General features: G+C 41.9%; 1 protein-coding gene across 5 annotated transcripts in view; it reads right to left on the bottom strand.

Annotated features, from left to right (window-relative positions):
• EFCAB11 (EF-hand calcium binding domain 11) overlaps window positions 1–17543 on the bottom strand; it is a 108558-nt gene that overhangs the window by 70094 nt on the left and 20921 nt on the right. The window contains exon 6 of one of the 5 annotated variants that reach the window (XM_039535097.1): window positions 7195–7412. The exons of 3 other annotated variants lie outside the window; for them this stretch is intronic. In XM_039535097.1, coding sequence (XP_039391031.1) covers window positions 7337–7412 — 76 coding nt within the window. In that variant the 3' untranslated portion in view covers window positions 7195–7336. Of the gene's footprint in view, window positions 1–7194; window positions 7413–10447; window positions 10778–17543 lie in introns of those variants that run through there. One more of the 5 variants, XM_039535099.1, reaches the window with a different exon arrangement.

Raw genomic sequence — 17543 nt, 5'->3', positions numbered from 1 at the left:
GCTAGCAATAAAAAGTGCAGACAGCTGATATTCTTTAACACATGACATCAAAACCAATTTAGATTACATTTAAATTGTTAAAAATTACTAAGTTATGACTTTTCAGCATGCATTCATTATCTGCTTTTATTAAATAACATTCATGGTGAAAAATCCCAGTCACAGCCTATGTATTTACATATAAGCAGAATGAATGCTGCATATATATTTGTATTTGCTAATTTATGTAGAGAAATAACATTGCATTTTGGCATAACATACAGTATATTCACCATATTTATACTAACACCTCTACCCTGATATAACACGAATTCGGATATAACGCGGTAAAGCAGCGCTCCGGCAGGGGTGGGGGTGGGAGGCTGTGTGATCAGACGGATCAAAGCAAGTTCAATATAACACGGTTTCACCTATAACACGGTAAGATTTTGGCTCCCAAGGACAGAGTTATAGCGGGGTAGATGTGTACTTGTTAGAATAGCTGGCAGGTAAATACCATTAGAAAGAAGGAAAGAATTTGCTACAAGTTTGCAATTTAGAAGTGTAAGGAAAGCCAGCTCAGTATTTATTAGCTGAATCAACAGATAATGTCGATTACAATAAGCAGGAGGAACCAAAAGCCATCAGTCATGACAACAAGAGTTGCTGAGTCATATTCCATTTTCTAGAGAAAGTGAGTCTGAAATTCCATGATTCCAAAAATTGGTTACCAATACCAGAAGTTCGTAATTAAGGAACAAACACAAAATGGGAGACTCTACTATGACAATGCATACATACTAGGAATATACCACATTAAAAACTGAAAATGAGTCTATAATGCAAGACTTATAGATTAATATATTTGCTTTTGTAAGCAGAAATACCCCAGGCAAATTTAGGAGAGTTAGTTATTTCCCACAATTTAGCATTGGTGAGACTGCAACTGGAGTATGGCATTCAGTTTGGTCACAGATCTACAGCAAAGTGACTGAAAGGAGACTGTACATCTTGGGGAAAAAAACTTCTAAGAAAGCCAAGAAAGAATTTGACAGATTTTCCCTACCCGTAAATAAAGGTCCTATAAGTTATCTATTCAACAATGTGGACCAATGAGATTCCCCGAAGGAGCTGGTGCCATCCAGGGTTGCCTTTGCCTATTCTGATTTAGGTGAGATAAAATGCAATCTTTATCTGCATCTGTATGGACCCCAAGTATGCACCTTCACCTTTCAGTTGGGCCAATGCACTTTGAGATGCCACCAGGGCCGGTGCAACCATTTAGGCAAATTAGGTGGCCGCCTAGGGCGCCTAGTGGCTGGGGGCACCTAAAAGCCCGCTCAGGCGAGGAGGTGGAGTGAAGGTGAGCTGGGGCAGGGGGAGGGCCGCCCGCAGTAACGAGGGGGGGGCGCACAGGGGAACCGCTCCTGGCCCCAGATCACCTCCACTCTGCCTCCTCCGCTGAACACACAGCCCCCGCTCTAATTCTCCTCCAATCGGCGCCGCAAGCCTGGGAGGGGAGGAGAATTAGAGCGACGCCGGCGTGCTCAGCAGAGGAGGTGGAGCCGAGGTGAGCTGGGGCAGGCTCCCCAGGCGGGGTTAACTTCCATGGGTCGGGGGGAGAGGAGTGTGTCTCCACGGGCAGAGTTAGCTACTGCAGGTAGGGGGTGTCTCCCTGGGCAGGGTTAGCTGCAAAGAGGGGGGGTAGCTGCTGAGCAGGGCGGGGCTCCCTGGGCGAGGAGGCTGGGTTAGCTGCCGCGGGGGGGCGGGGTTACCTGGGTGTGGGGCGCAAGGTGGAGGTTTCACCTAGGGCGCGAAACTTCCTTGCACTGGCCCTGGATGCCATCTATCTCCAGAATCCTGACAACATCCTTTCAACAGGCAGACACACAAGTCACTGATTTTGAAGTCTGCCAATCCAGCAGGGCTTCCCGTTTGGTTGGTTTAGGAAGCAGTTTCTAGATTAATTCTTTCCTAGCTCTTAAAAGACTCAAAATAGCTTAACTAAACTTTGTGAACATTTGACTGATAACTCAGACATCTATTTTGAGGAGGAGGGGACCCTACACAATATTACATTGCTAACAGGTCTTTGTGGATTCCAGAATGTTTGTTCAGAGAAATGTACAGACAGGCAAAATCTCCCTTTCTGCTTCTGAGTCATTCAGCAACCTGGACATCTGGAGAAATGTGCTCTAAGCACAAGTGCCCCTGCCCACTGGCCCTTAATATTAACAGAGAAGCAAAAATTTCCACAGTGAAACAACAGCCATCACCCCTTTGTGAAAGGAAGCATGTGTTGACAGTGACATCATCTCTATAGTACCTTGTAAATGCATGTAAGGAACAAAGGGAGGGGGCTGTACATAATTTCAAGCAGAAGCTCCACTCCTCCTAATTCTGCCTAATAAGCAGCCAGAGAGCTGGCAGAATGGACTTTCAAAGTAAAACAAGCTGGATGTCCATCTGCCTAAGTCAGTTTGAGACATGAAGTGTCAGGCAATGACAAACCAATACATCTGTATCTTTTGGGGATCCTGTCAGACTGATAAAAAAAGAGGAGGAAAAAACTGAATGTATCTAAAAGAGTCTGCATTTGATGCACAGAGAAGGTAAAGATTGGAGTGAAGTGAGATTATACAATTCTTAGGTTTAGAACAGAAACTGGACAGGGACATTTCCTATTTAAGAAGGAATGATAAGCCTCGTTTGAGAATAAATCCAGGAACTGTAATAGGGCTTTATATTTGTGAAAAATTCCTTAACAGAGGACTGAGTAAACCAGACAGGCTGTTACTGTTCAGGAATATGGGCTGCGCCACACCAGATCACACCAGTAATCCATGTTGTCTGGTACCCTGTCTCTTAGTGCTCTGTATCAGTAGGGTTCCAGGCATCCGGTTTTCAACCAGAATGCCCAATCAAAAAGAGACCCTGGTGGCTTCAGTTGGCACTGCCAACCGGGTTGTTAAAAGTCTGGTCGGTAGCGCAGCGGGGGGCCAGGGACTAAGGCAAGCTCCCTACCTGCCCTGGCTCTGCGTAGCTCCCGGAAGCGGCCGCCAGGTCCCGGCAGCCCCTAGATGATGGGCGACAAACAAGGAGGCTCCACATGCTGCCCCCTCCCTGAGGGCTGGCTGCACAGCTCCCACTGACTGGGAACTGTGACCAATGGGAGCTGTGGGGGCAGCGGCTGTGGGCGTGAGGGCAGGGTGAGGAGACCCATGTGTTTAGGGGCTGAAGGGACCTGGCGGCTGCTTCCCGGGAGCTATGGTAAGTGCCGCTGGCACCCTGTACCCTCTCCCACACCCCAACCCCCTGCCCCAGCCTGGAGTTCCCTCCTGCACCCAAACTCCCTCCTGGAACCCGCACCCCCTAACCCCCTGTCCCAGCCCCCTCCTACACCCAAAACTCCTCATCCTCGGCCCCACCCCAGAGTCCACACCCCCAGCTGGATCCCACACCCCCTCCTGCACTCTGAACACCTTGGCCTCTGCCCAGAGCCCCCTCCTGTACTCCAAACCACTCATCTCTGGCCCCACCCCAGAGCCCACACCTCCAGCCAGAGTCCTCACCCCACTCCCGCACTCCAACCCTCTGCCCCAGCCCAGTGAAAGTGAATGAGGGTTGGACAGAGTGAGTTATGGAGAGGGGGATGGAGCAAGCAGGAGTGTGGCCTCAGAGAAGGGGTGGGGTGGGGGCATGGCCTCGGAGAAGCGGCGAGGCAGGAGTGTTTGGTTTTGTGCGATTAGAAAGTTGGCAACCCTAAGTATCAGATGCTTCAAAGAAAGGAGCAAGAAACCATATAAGGGACAAGTTACAGAACAATTTATCCATTCAAGGAAGTTTCTTCCTTATCACAGATTGAGGAAGATAGAGGAAGGAAAGAAAATGATGACAGTCATAAATTCAAAGGAATGGGATGAAGGAGGGTAAAACAGAAAATTTCAAGATTCCAAAAAGGAATCACTGGCTGCCTTGACAATTTTTTTTTACAACGTAAATAAGAACCCACTATGAATCAATTCACCTTCCACCTTACTGCCACTAGTACACAGATCTGGACTTCAAAGATAGGAGATGCTAGATCCCGATGTAGGCCTGACTGAAAGAAATCTAAAATGGAGACAATCAAGGCCTTCTTGTGGAGAGGTCATTTTCGTAAGACACAGACACAAAAAGGGAGCCTGTGTCCACTCTCAAGGATGGTGCTAATGAAAGACCCAGGTCTCACATGGAGAGCCTGTAAATTGCCAGAAAAAAGCTTTTCTAAATGAGGGCACTTTGCTGGGTCTTCGATCAAGAGAAAGTGGAATCCTCAGCTACAGGGTTAGCAGAAGATCTTTGTACCAAGTCCACTGAAGCCACATTGAAGTTATGCATGAGAACCATATATCTCCCACATTTTTGAATGCAGTGGGTTCAGAAAAAAAAAATCTATAGCAAGAGACAGTTACCAGAACTGGCATGAAACCTGTGGACTTTTTAGTTGGCTCAAATAAAAAATTCAAGGTTTACAGGTCTTCACTTGCAGCACATTAAGTCAAACCGTTCTCATTCACTTGAGTGAATCCTGCCATATCCTGGTCAGCTAATCAACTTGATTTCTGAGGACCCACATCAGAAAAACTACTTATAAGGGAGAGAAATATCTTAGACTGTAAATCTCCATTGGGCAGAGCCAACATTTAGCATGATGAGGCCCCATTCCTGATTTAGGTCTCTGCGTGATATTATAACAGTAATTAAATTCTGGCCAATACACAAGAATCTTTGCTTTGGCGCATAGACTTTTGCTCTTCCAGTGTGAATATCCCAAGACCTGGGCATTGTCTGAATGAATCATGACTGTGAGTCCTGGTACCAGTTGTTGAAGAGATATAGAAACATAGCTCACATCCTTCCCCCCCAGTTGAAGGATGTGCCACATTCTCTCTTTCAACTACAACCATTTAGCTGGTCAGCTCCCCAAAGTGCTTCTACCATCCAAGCAAGTGTGCTAGTCTCTCTCTTTTGTCTGACGGAAGAGAGATTTTAGGAAGTCTTAGATTTTAAACTTTTGGGATTAACAGAAAGAATTTAGGGTTGTACTGAAACCTCTCTAAGGGTACGTCTACACTACGGGACTATTCCGAATTTGCATAAACCGGTTTTGTAAAACAGATTTTATAAAATCGAGTGCGCGCGGCCACACTAAGCACATTAATTCGGTGGTGTGCGTCCGCGGTCCGAGGCTAGCGTCGATTTCTGGAGTGTTGCACTGTGGGTAGCTATTTCCTAGCTATCCCACAGTTCCCGCAGCCTTATTTCCGGGTTGAGATCCCAGTGCCTGATGGGGCAAAAATCATTGTCGCGGGTGGTTCTGGGTAAATGTCGTCAGTCACTCCTTCCTCCGGGAAAGCAACGGCAGACAAGCATTTCGCGGCTTTTTTCCCTGGATTGCCCTGGCAGATGCCATAGCATGGCAATCATGGAGCCTGTTTTGCCTTTTGTGACTGTCACCGTATGTGTGCTAGATGCCGCTGACAGAGGCGATTCAGCAGCGCTACACAGCAGCATGCTTTTGCTTTTGCATGACAGCAGAGATGGTTACCAACCATACTGTACCATCTACCAATCCATAAATTGGTAAAAAGATGATCATGGTTACCAGTCCTTTTGCACTGCGCCATCTGTTGCTGTCATAAGTGCCCCTGGCTGCTCTTAGCCAGGGGCGCAAAAGCCAAAATTGGGAATGACTCCCTGAGTCAATCCCTCCTTTATGGTATCAAAAAACAGAATCAGTCCTGCCTAGAATATGGGCAAGTGTACTAGAGAACCACTGTATCATAGAACCAGAGAGCACAGCTGCTCTGTGTCAGATCCTGCAGGAATGATGAGCTGTATGCTATTCACAGGGGGTGCTCCTGCAACAACCCCACCTGTTGATTCCGTTCTTCCCACAGCCTTCCTGGGCTACCATAGCAGTGTCCCCCCACTTGTGTGATGAAGTAATAAAGAATGCAGGAATAAGACACAGTGACTTGTTAGTGATAAATGAGTGGAAGGCAGCCTCCAGCTGCTATGATAGTCCAGACAGGACATTAAGGAGTGTGGAGGAGAGGAGCCCAGCATCCTGCTGCTAGTCCAGGGGCAATTGAATCTTTTCTTTACACATGAAGGGTGGGGCTGATGAAGCTCAGCCCCCTGTTGCTATGATGAAGACGGTTATCAACCATACTGCACCATCTACCATGAAAAATTAGGTGCACATGGCATTGGGGGACCTGACAGATGCTAGTCGGCATGGTTACCAGTCCTTTTGCACTGCACCACGTGCCAAAAAGCTCATGATGATGAGGACGGATACCAGTCATATTGCACCATCAGCCACCCATAGCGGGGGAGGTGGGAGCAAGGATGTTGGTGTTGAGTGCTGCAGCATCGGGCCTATCTGCAGCATTCAGTAAAGATAGGGTGACATGTTAAAGAGTCAAGAGAGGATTGTTTTCCCTTTCACTTCTGGGGGTGGGTGGGGGGGTGCATAAATTGCCGAGCTATGCCCTGACCCACCGCGGACACTGTGTTTGACCCTAGAAGCATTTGGAGCTCAGCCAAGAATGCAAATACTTTTCGGAGACTGCAGGAACTGTGGGATAGCTTGAAGTCCTCCAGTCCATGAGCGTCCATTTGATTCTTTGGCTTTCCGTTACGTTTGTCACGCAGCAGTGCGCTGAGCCCCTGCTATGGCGTCTGTCTGGAGCTCTTTCTTTATTTTGATTTTTAACTGCATCGCCGCACGTGCTGATCTGAGCTCCACACCAGGCAAACAGGAAATATTCAAAAGTTCGCGGGGCTTTTCCTGTCTACCTGGCCACTGCATCCGAGTTCAGATTGCTGTCCAGAGCAGTCAGTGGTGCACTGTGGGATACCGCCCGGAGGCCAATACCGTCGATCTGCGGCCACACTAACCCTAATCCGATATGGTAATTCCGATACTAGCGCTACTCCTCTCGTTAGGGAGGAGTACAGAAACCGGTTTAAAGAGCCCTTTATACCGATATAAAGGGCCTCTCAGTGTGGACGGGTGTGGCGTTAAATCGGTTTTATGCTCCTAAAACCGGTTTAAACGCCTAGTGTAGACCAGGCCTAAGTCATCATGCTATTACTTCAGAATGGAATCCAGTTTTTTGTCTCCTAGATATGAAAGAGAATCTAAGGGTCTAAAGGTTTTTTTTGTTTGTTTATTTTAAATCAATCTGGTCATCTCAGGGCTGAATCAAGGGCAAAATCCTCCATTTGTCAAACTTTTTGAAGGTATTCAGTACAACTTATCAAAGGCTCTAGGAAAGAACATTTTAATTGGCTTCCTCTTATGGCTTCAGAAGCCACATTTTCTAGATTCTGGGGGTGAGTGGCATTCCCTTTTTTTGTCTCCTGAGGGAAATATTCTGATTCTGAAAAATGTAATAAAAACAAAAATACCAGTAAGACAGCAACATGCATACTTTTAAAAAACTTGACAATTTTCTGAATATAAAGATTACTAGAACACATGTACAGTTTGTGTACTTTTACCTATATTTTATTCTTAATTAAAATAAAATACCTAGGACCAAATGAAAGGATAGAGAAAACTGTAATTATCTAGTGCATACTGTACTGTGCTAGTACATACTGACAATGAGTTTAAGCATGTTTATTACACTATGTAATGACTTAATATGTCATGTCAAAAACAAAGTACAAGCCCTTTCACCAATTTTTTTAACTAGGCATTAATTCAATTAATTGTTGTTAGCATGAAGTATTATGGTATCCTCTTACCAATCATATTGTACTTTCTAAGGCAGCTTTCTCAACTTGCAGCAGAGATACAGAGACAGCAAGCATCAGAACATAATGTAAACATTAGAGACACATTAGAGAATAATACACTTGTAGAAAGTTGATTTCTAATTCCAAACAGAACAAGAAAGGTTGTTTCGGTTAAAGCACTGGATAAGGATTCAGGAGAGGTGGTTCAATTCTGGACTCTTCCACAGATTTCTTTTGTAACAATGGGCAAGTAATTTAATTTCTCTGTGCCTCTGTCTCCCATCTTTAAAAGTGGGATTATAAGGCTACCCCGCCACCCTTTACCTGTTTTGTCTGCTTCGATCATAAACTCTCCAAGGCAAGGACTGTCTTACTGTCTGTTAGTACAGCACCTAGCACAATGAGGGCCTGGATTTTGATTCAGGCTTCTAGGTGCTACTATAATACAAATAAACAGCAACTCTTTAGATTAATCATTAGGAATAAGTGAAAAATTCCATCCATAATTGCCTTTCTTGAGTCTATACTATACTCTCCTGGGCTAGCAAAATATCTAGGACAGATTACACTTTCAATAAAAGGTACATTTTAGAGGATACTGGTAATCTTTTACCCTAAATGTGGAACTAACTCTAATTTCAATAAAAATGGGAATATTCTGAGGGAGCTAATGGAGTATTTGAAGCCTTCCTAGGGTGACCAGATGTCCCGATTTTACAGGGACAGTCCTGATTTTTGGGTCTTTTTTTTTTTTTTAAATATAGGCTACTATTATCCCCCACCACCATTCCCATTTTTCATATTTCATGTCTGGTCACCCTAAGCCTTCCACTCCAGGTCAGTGGTTCAACCTAGTATTGGATGATTGTGACCAACAGTTTTTGCTGTCTAATAATTGCTTAGTAGTCTAAGTAAGATGAGTCTGGTGGTCCGGAGTCTAATTCCCAGTGGACAGAAGCTATATCATACCAACAGCTAATGCAACAGAAAATAATGAACATGCTAGTTGGTAGTCCCAGTAAAAGAGACCATGGACTGAATTGTCATAAATCTCAAACAATCCTTTCACTCTTAGAGATGATCCCTTTCAGAACTGAGACACTATCAGGGGAAAGAGAGAAAACCCACACTAGTTGTTTATAAATAATAATTCAATCTCCAAAGCTGTCAATTTGGCATATTTTATGAATGCTATATTTATACATTGTAAAGGCTATTCTATAGGCTTACCTTATGTGAAGTAAACGGTCTCTAAAATAAGAGAAGGACACAGAAGTAGAAAATATCTAAGCACTTCATTTAAGTAATGTTTTTAGTCCAGGTGTGTAGTTTTCAAAAGTTTAAGGTCCATTTTTTGTAATGGCATATTCCTACATAGGAAGAAACATACCTAATTTTCCAGATGCAGTTGATGAATATACGCAGGACTATATACATACATTTGCACATGAATTGCATTCCTGGATCCCAATCCTGCATACACGTAAATTTAAGCATGCAAGTACTCCTCCTCACTTCAATGGACCTAATCCACATGTTTTAAGTTAAGACTGTGAGTGAGTGTTTGCAGGACTGGAATGCAGAAGAGGAAAAGATTTAGGCACTAGACAGTATCTGTTTAAAACCTATATTTCCAAGATTGCATCTTAAATTGGAGTAGGTTTACTTATTTACTTATAACAGTTTTTCTGTCCACTAAAGTGCATTTTTAATTTTTCTACACAAATAATTGAGGAAGGTAGTTTGACTTGACTATCTATGACCTCCATCAAGTGAAGCATCATCCTTCTCCTGCAAAGGCACTTTCAAAGCTTTGATTTGCTTTCCAACACTAAATTGCCACTCTGGTGTTATCCATTCAAGCTCATGGCCCTAACTATAAAAAAACAACAAATACAAACCAAACAATAAAACCCAAGAAAAATTCTTAACGAAAATCCATTAAGGGATCTATTTCTTATGAAATAACTCTCCCAAATGGAGCATTCCCCTTCCCTTTATTATTAATTATTTATGAACTGGCCTACTTATGCATAACCATATGCCACTGTTATTAGTAAAATTAATGGTCCTTGGTTTGTATTCCTTACTCTTGTAAAGACTGCAGGATCGGGCCCACTGATTAATTTTAAGGGAATATATCAGAAGGAGCCTTTGGTTCCTAAACAAATATAATCTTTAGAGCACTTTTACCTCAGGGCAATATTTTTGTTAATTTATCACCCTTGCACGTAGTTGGTATTTTTTGTATTAATGATGGGTTTTTTTCAATTTCCCTTACTTCTCGCCAGTTAAGGGCAGGGACAGATTGGGTGTTCTGACAGTCTCTGGATTCTTCTTCATCTAGCAAAAGCAGTTTGGGGGAAGGCAGGAGATGCTATTGGGCTGTATTTAATTCCTGCCCTCCCAGAGCAGGAAATTTGTCTATGGAGAAATAGTAGAGATGTGACTCCAGTCCCTGATAGGAAACTTCAAAGGAAGCTGGAGAGCCAGAGCAAGAAAATATTTTCTTGGATGAAAGTAGCTTTCTGTGGATCTCTGTATGTGAGCCAATGATATTCAACATGGTATACTGTACAGATGTATCAGTTCATGAGCAATAATATGTTATTTGAGCATGTGACCAGCTTTTAACCAATGAATTGAACAAAAATATACATTCACAATGAATATATACCCATGTACACATAAAAATGTATTTTCTCCATTAGAGATCATTTTGAAGCGATAACAATACAGACTTGTGTATGTGATTAATTGTGATAATATGAAAGGCTGCAAGACAGTTGCTTAAGAAATGAGAACAACAAAGGAATAAACTACTGCAGGCATCACCAGAGCTGGAATGATATTGTACTGTGTACTACGTTTCCATGGCAACTAGCCATAGGAAGATGAATGTTTCATATTCACTCTGCTGTACATGTCTATAAATCAAACTTGCATAAAGAGCACAAGATTTCTGCTGTGGGGTGGTTCTCAAAACTGGGTTATTTTCTTGTTACTGGATAATTATAAGAAAGAAATATGAAACAATTAGGTCATTTTTAGCAGTGAAAGAACTAACACACAAAAATATTAATACACCTCTGGCATGTGACCCTATTAATTTAAGTGCAAAGCAGCATAAAATTCAGATCATGAATGGGATACAGTGCTTCTGATCTATGAGCTATGATGTATGCTTGCTAGCTTCAGAAACTATATGTCCATTATTCTTTTTTTTAAAAAAGACATGTCATTTATTGACTTTCACATTTTCATCTTCATAATAATTATCATTTTTCAGCTTTGTTCTGCTATTTCACTTTCATTATTACAGTTTGAGGATTCAACAATTAAATATCTTCCTCTTATACACAAATGGTACAGCTAAGACAGGTATTTCCTTGATAGCAGTAATTAATAATGCTGTATATTTGTAACTAGGTTAACCAAACATAAATCAAAGTTTCACAACAAAAAATAGAAACATTTCTTGCAGTGCTTTCTGGCAACAACTGGTATGCCACCATACAATGAGGACACCATGTTCACTTTTCATTATAAGATGTTCAGCTTAATAATTTCACATTGTCCTATTTAAACTTTTCTGACAATTCATACATGTACTCTCAAAGAGAGAATGAATAACATGGTTATGAAAAAAAGTTTTAATTCATAAATCAACCATCTATCAAAATAAATAAGTGCCCTACCATTAAACCATTCACCACTAGGCATTACTAGAACCCCTGTGTAATGAATGGCTAGTGTTCTTACGGAACATTGACATTTCAATCAGATGTACCATGATTAAGCAGCCGATGTCCATTTTGTCTAACATACCTGGTAAGATCACAGAAACAGTTGAACTCTACAATTCATTTTTACCACAATATTTTTGTACATACTATGGTCAATAAATGTGATCAAAATAAATTGAAGATTCACCTGAAGCTTACATGAACCTTAGCATCAAATTACACAGAATATTAATATTTTTTGGGAAAAAAACCACAATATATTTAGCAGACAATTTCTAAATAAAATTTTACATTAATCTGTATGACATGCAAATATTCTTGTATTGGTCTTATTTACTTGAAATAAAATAAAAAAACTGCACACTTACTATACCCAAGAACACTTTTGAATCAACTCTACCTAGTCTCAGTTCTTACCTCAAACAGAGCATTTAGCACCACCAAATGGTTGAGAAGATCTATTGCCAGTTTAAATTCATTCAGTATATCTGATCATGTTTATTGTATGTTTATAAATACACTTTACATCCAATACCAAAGTGAAGCACAGGTATTAACTGTTCATTTTTGGTGTGTTAGAGAAGTACACTATGCATTGTAATCCATATTATCTTGCTATATCATACTAAAAATGTACACTGTATTTTAATAGTAATAAAATGCATAAATGGAAAATCTAGGCAACTCATTTTAAAGCACCATGCCAGAGCGAGAGCAAAACAAAATGTATGTTCACCTTTATATGAGCATTTTTGCACACAAAGCATCAGGCAATTGCACGTGTAAAACCTGTACTTTTCTGATATCAGCATGCAAATGTTGAGTTTTACTCATATTCTTATTTGTGCTTTTTTGAGTAGCTCATGTGCTGCACAAGGATTTGTACATTTGGCTCTGAATATTGAAATTATGGTAGTTTTTTGTTTTAATGTAAATTACAATACAGTAATGACAGACAAATAATGCATGTGATCAGAGAGAAAAAGAATGTTTTGAAATGCGATTCATTCAAAAGCATTTTTGAGTTTAGCATGTAATTCACTATTTTAGGATCTGAAGTCACAAACACATCTGTGTGTGTGCATACATGCATGTATACATTAAGTATCTAGGATGATATCATACATCTGTTGAAGACAATGACAAAACTACCATGGATTTCAATGAGGTCAGAATTTCTCCACTGTTATGTAACAACTGTCTTTGTACTTCTCTCCTTAAGATTTACCTGGCCCTGGCTTCAGTGATTGATATGTTTCTTTTAATTTTTACTAAAAATAATGCATTCTGAGATTTGACGTTCAGAAGCAAACGTGTGCCCTAAACTGCAGCAGCAGAAGCTAAATAGGCATTAAAAGCTATGACCTTGAATTTTCTTTCTTTAAATTTTTTTTCTTTTTTCTAGTTTGTTCTGGGACTAAGCACACACTCAGCATCTTTTACATTTTTTTACTTCAATTTTATAAGAAAAATCTCAAACTTTCCATGCTTAGCTTCTTAAAATTAAAGTGATGCAGCAGTATGTGAAATGCTATAGAGACAGCACCTTTACCAACCTGCAGGGCTTACAATATTAAGAAAGAAAGCTAATTTAAAATTAAAGTTATTTAGATGACAACTTCATAGCGTTCCAAAATGTACTCATTAAGCTCTTTTCTTTCTAGTCCCAACAAGCCTATCTTAGAGCTTGCGCCTGCTCTTGGTCATCAAAGCATGCATTATCATGTATCTTACGTGCACATATATTATAAATGATGTTACATAAAGTACACAGCATTTCTGTACCTAAGATCTAAATTTAACCAAAGAGCTCAATTCTGATGTGTGTGTGAAAGAAAGAGGAAAAGTTGGGGGGAAAGGAGGAACATTCTAAAGCCAGTGCAGTTTAAACCATACATTGGGCTGTTTGTTTTGGCTGGTGTGAGGGCATAGAGATCCGAATTTTGTGAGATGACAATATTGATGCTTCTTGCCCATACATTCATATATCTGTGTGTTTCTGCTTATGTTTTTAACTCACCAGATGGCTCATTCTGGTCACCTGTCTAGGAAAAGCTTTCTGGACATAACTTTGCCCAACAAAGTAAAACTCGCATACTAAGGGGAACAAGTACCCTCAATGATTTCAGTTGGGGTTATTAGTGGAACAAGGTGCTACTCAACATAGAGTGCCAGAATCTGGCCCCAAGTGATCACTATTATGTGAGAAACTGCAGTTCAAGTAGCAAAGTCTGTATTAGATTCCTCTCCAGCTCTCATACCACATTCATAAATATGGAATCACAAGGCACACAACTTGCCAATACTGCATTACGGTATCTAGTGATCAATGTTTTACAACATTTTCAGGTATGACATTTTGTGTGATGTGAAAAACACATTACAAGCTTCAGAGTGGTAGCCATGTTAGACTATATCAGCAAAAACAATGAGGAGTCCTTGTGTCCTCCCTTCTTGTCACCTGTTGGGAATAGCCCACTTCCACCTTAATTGAACTAGCTTGTTAGCACTGACCCCCCCCACACACTTGGTAAGGCAACTCCCATCTTTTCATACACTGTGTATATACCTCTTGACTGTATTTTCCACTCCGTGCATCTGATGAAGTGGGTTTTAGCCCACGAAAGCTTATGCCCAAATAAATGTGTTAGTCTCTAAGGTGCCACAAGGACATCTCGTTGATATTACAAGCTGGTTCTTTTTTTTCAGCTGTTACCTGTTAAAACCTGGATGCTATACCTCAGTGAAAAAAAACAGTGCAGCATACCTTTTGCTTCACTAGAGAAATATTATATACAAAATTTTATTGTCCTCTTTTCCATTCTGTTATGCTCTGTCATACATGAGATCACATCCTGATTCCCAATAAATCAATGGCAAAATTGGGAGCAGGTTTGGGCCCAACATTTTCAGAAATTATTTTAGAAAACAAAGCCATGTTTAAATATATTTCAAGTAGTAGAGAGTAAAACAATATGAATACCAATTATATGAATAAGTGTACTTTATTTAATCATAGTTAACGTTACTTTGCTTTGGTCAGCAGACCAGTATGGACCTTACCATAAGTCAATATATTTGTTATATGACAAGAGAAGGATTTTAACCAATTACAGCACAGAAAAATCTAACATTAGCTGCTTCTTATACAACCAAAGAATCCTTAAATGACACATCCACAAGGGTCACTTTGTCTAGCTATTCTATGTTATTTAGATCTGCCCATTCACCTGTAGGCAATGTTCCCAAAGTGATTGCAATGGAGAACATAAAGTAACAGCAGAACATTTTTCAAACTTTAACAGACATGGGTTCTCAATCTTTTTCTTTCTGAGGCCCCTTGCAACATGCTATAAAAACTCCAGGGCCCAGTGGCGGAGGGGGCTTGGGAATAGGTGTAGTTTGACTTCTATTTTGGGTGAGCAGGGGCTAGTGGGGCTCGAGCCAGATCCACATGGCGGGGTCCAGGGAGGGCGTGCCAATCCACCCCCTAACTCACCTCAGCAGGCCACCCGCCTGTTTGGGTTGTGTGTGTGTTGGGGGGGGCGCACAACCAAAAAATCATCATTCAAAGGTGTGGGGCTCAGGTCAAAAAGTTTGAAAACAGGTGAACGGAGAGAGGTAGCTAAGGATTGTGTGCAGGCACAGGGGTAGCTCAGGGTGCAGGGAGAGGGGTAGCTAAGGATGGTGTATGGACAGGGGTGTCGCTCAGGCTGCAGGCAGGAGTATAGCTAGGTGCTGTGTACAGACAGAGAGGTAGCTCAGGGTGCAGGGAGAGGGGTAGCTAGGCACTATGTGCGGACAGAGGGGTAGCTCAGGGTGCAGGGAGAAGGGTAGCTAGGAGCTGTGTGCAGGCACAGGGGTAGCTCAGGGAGAAGGGTAGCTAGGGGCTGTATGTGGACAGGGAGGTAGCTTAGGGTGCAGGCATGGGGGTAGCTCAGGGTGCAGGGAGAGGGGTAGCTAGGGGCTGTATGTGGGCAGGGGGTAGCTCTGGCTGCAGGGAGGAGGGCAGCTGCCTGGCTCGGTCTTCCCGCCTCCAACCTGGCCAGTGGGTGGGGTGAGGAGGAGGTAGAGGGTGGTGTGCATGGAGCTGTCCTGAGGCTGCCCTGTTCTTGCACTGTAGCTTCGGCAGGGGACACCCCAATGTCCCCCCAATGCTGCCCATCGGCTTAAGGCTTTTGCCCCATGGGGAGCACTGGGTCTCTGGGCTCTGGAATTCAGCCCAGCTGCTCTCAGCTTCAGCCCCATGGTGGGCACCGGGGATTGGGGATTCAACCCCACAGAGGGTACGGGGAATCAGGACTTCAACCCCGTGGCTCCTGGCTTCAGCCCTGCAGGAGTTGCTAAGACTCGGGCTCTGGGTTTTAGCCACAGGGCCCTGCAGCCCCTCTGAAAGGGTTCATAGACACCCCCCCCCCCCGGGGGGAGGCATGGACCCCCTGCTGAGAACCACCGCTTTACTAGGCATGAAAACAATATTTTTCTGCCCTCTTTTTATTAATGTGGGTTGTTGCATTTTCTTCTTCTTGTATAATACAAGACTTACTATAAATGGATGTTTCTTGGCCTACCTTCAGTCTGATCAGCCACAAATATTATACACACCCCTGCAATGCACCATATGCTGAAAAAAGCCCTGAAAAGAGCTTTTAAAATGATTAGCCCTACAGTGAAGTGTTAAATCTTTAATGCACAAATGTAAGAAGGTCACTCAACATGCAAGTTATTCAATACTTAATGTCCTTTCTCCCCCTTTTTAGTCACCCTGAAGATGCTTTGACTGCTGCTCCGCTGGATGCCTCACTATGCACCATACTGTGACTCCAGAAAAAAAGAAAAAACAACACAATGCAAAAACTAACCTCACAACCATTACAAGATCACCTTTAAATAACTTTAAACTAAAACTGTTAATCTGGACCAAATATCCACATGGAGTCTTTGGAACAAATACAGTATAATTTAATTTTAAGACTCTCAATACAATGAATATTGTTAGTATTATAAGAATCTATTACAACTTTTATAGGAACAAAATGATGTCACATTAGTTCAGCCAAAACTAGTATTTCCTGCAATGCAGCTTTGGAACTCTGATTATGCAACTGATAGCCAAAAATTAAAAACACACCCAAACATTTTTATAAATCACTCAAGTGTTATCCATCTGAAATGATAGAGGGAGAAACATTCCTGAAAGACAAGAACTCCCACAATACTTTAGAACTGTGGATCAAATAACTTTCTCTTTGTGAGTGCTGTTGTGATAAGAGAGCCTTCAAATTTACTCTAATTGTGAATTTAACTGTAAAAAGTGAGTGTGACAAAAAAAAAAAGTCACAATAACCTACAACAACAAACACTGATGGGAATAGATGCCAGAAAAATCAGACCGAGAAACTGGATTCGCCTAAACTAAAAAGGCCACATCAATATAATCAAAGGACTGTTGAAATTATGCTTGTTAAAAAACAGATGATGGCCAGAAGTTCATGAACCAAAATTGGGTATTAGGCCTAATTAGTGCACAAAATAAATAAGGGGATGGGCTATTCCACACACCATTCCCCTTGGGGGTCTTTAAAGAAAAAGACTTTGGGAGGAAAACACTGAAAGAACAGATGGAGCAGAAAAACAGCCAGAGACTACTGAAGCAAGCTTCATCACCATGGTTCCCACCCCTCCACCCATCTCCTGGGACTCCAGGCCTTCATCATCTTAATCCTGAGAGATGTCCTTACCAGGCCAGGCCAGAGAAAGGTACCCAGATGACATCACCACATCTATCAGCTCCAGCTGAATCCAAAACACCGCTTCCGATAAAACGGAATCAGACTTTAACAACAGCAGCTCCAACCCATTTCTACTAACTTCTCTTTTGCCCAAAAGGACAGTTATAATCACCTTTGACACATCCAAAATGCTATCAAACAAGGGAAAGGGGAGGGAGGATTCCTTCTAAAACTCTCTACAGCTAAAAGAAAAGGGGAAAAAAGTTAAAATAAAAGACTTACTTAATAATTT

This window comes from Mauremys reevesii, linkage group 4, assembly GCF_016161935.1.
Source record: "Mauremys reevesii isolate NIE-2019 linkage group 4, ASM1616193v1, whole genome shotgun sequence".
Taxonomy (NCBI): domain Eukaryota; kingdom Metazoa; phylum Chordata; order Testudines; family Geoemydidae; genus Mauremys; species Mauremys reevesii.
This window is presented reverse-complemented; position numbering and strand designations above follow the sequence as displayed.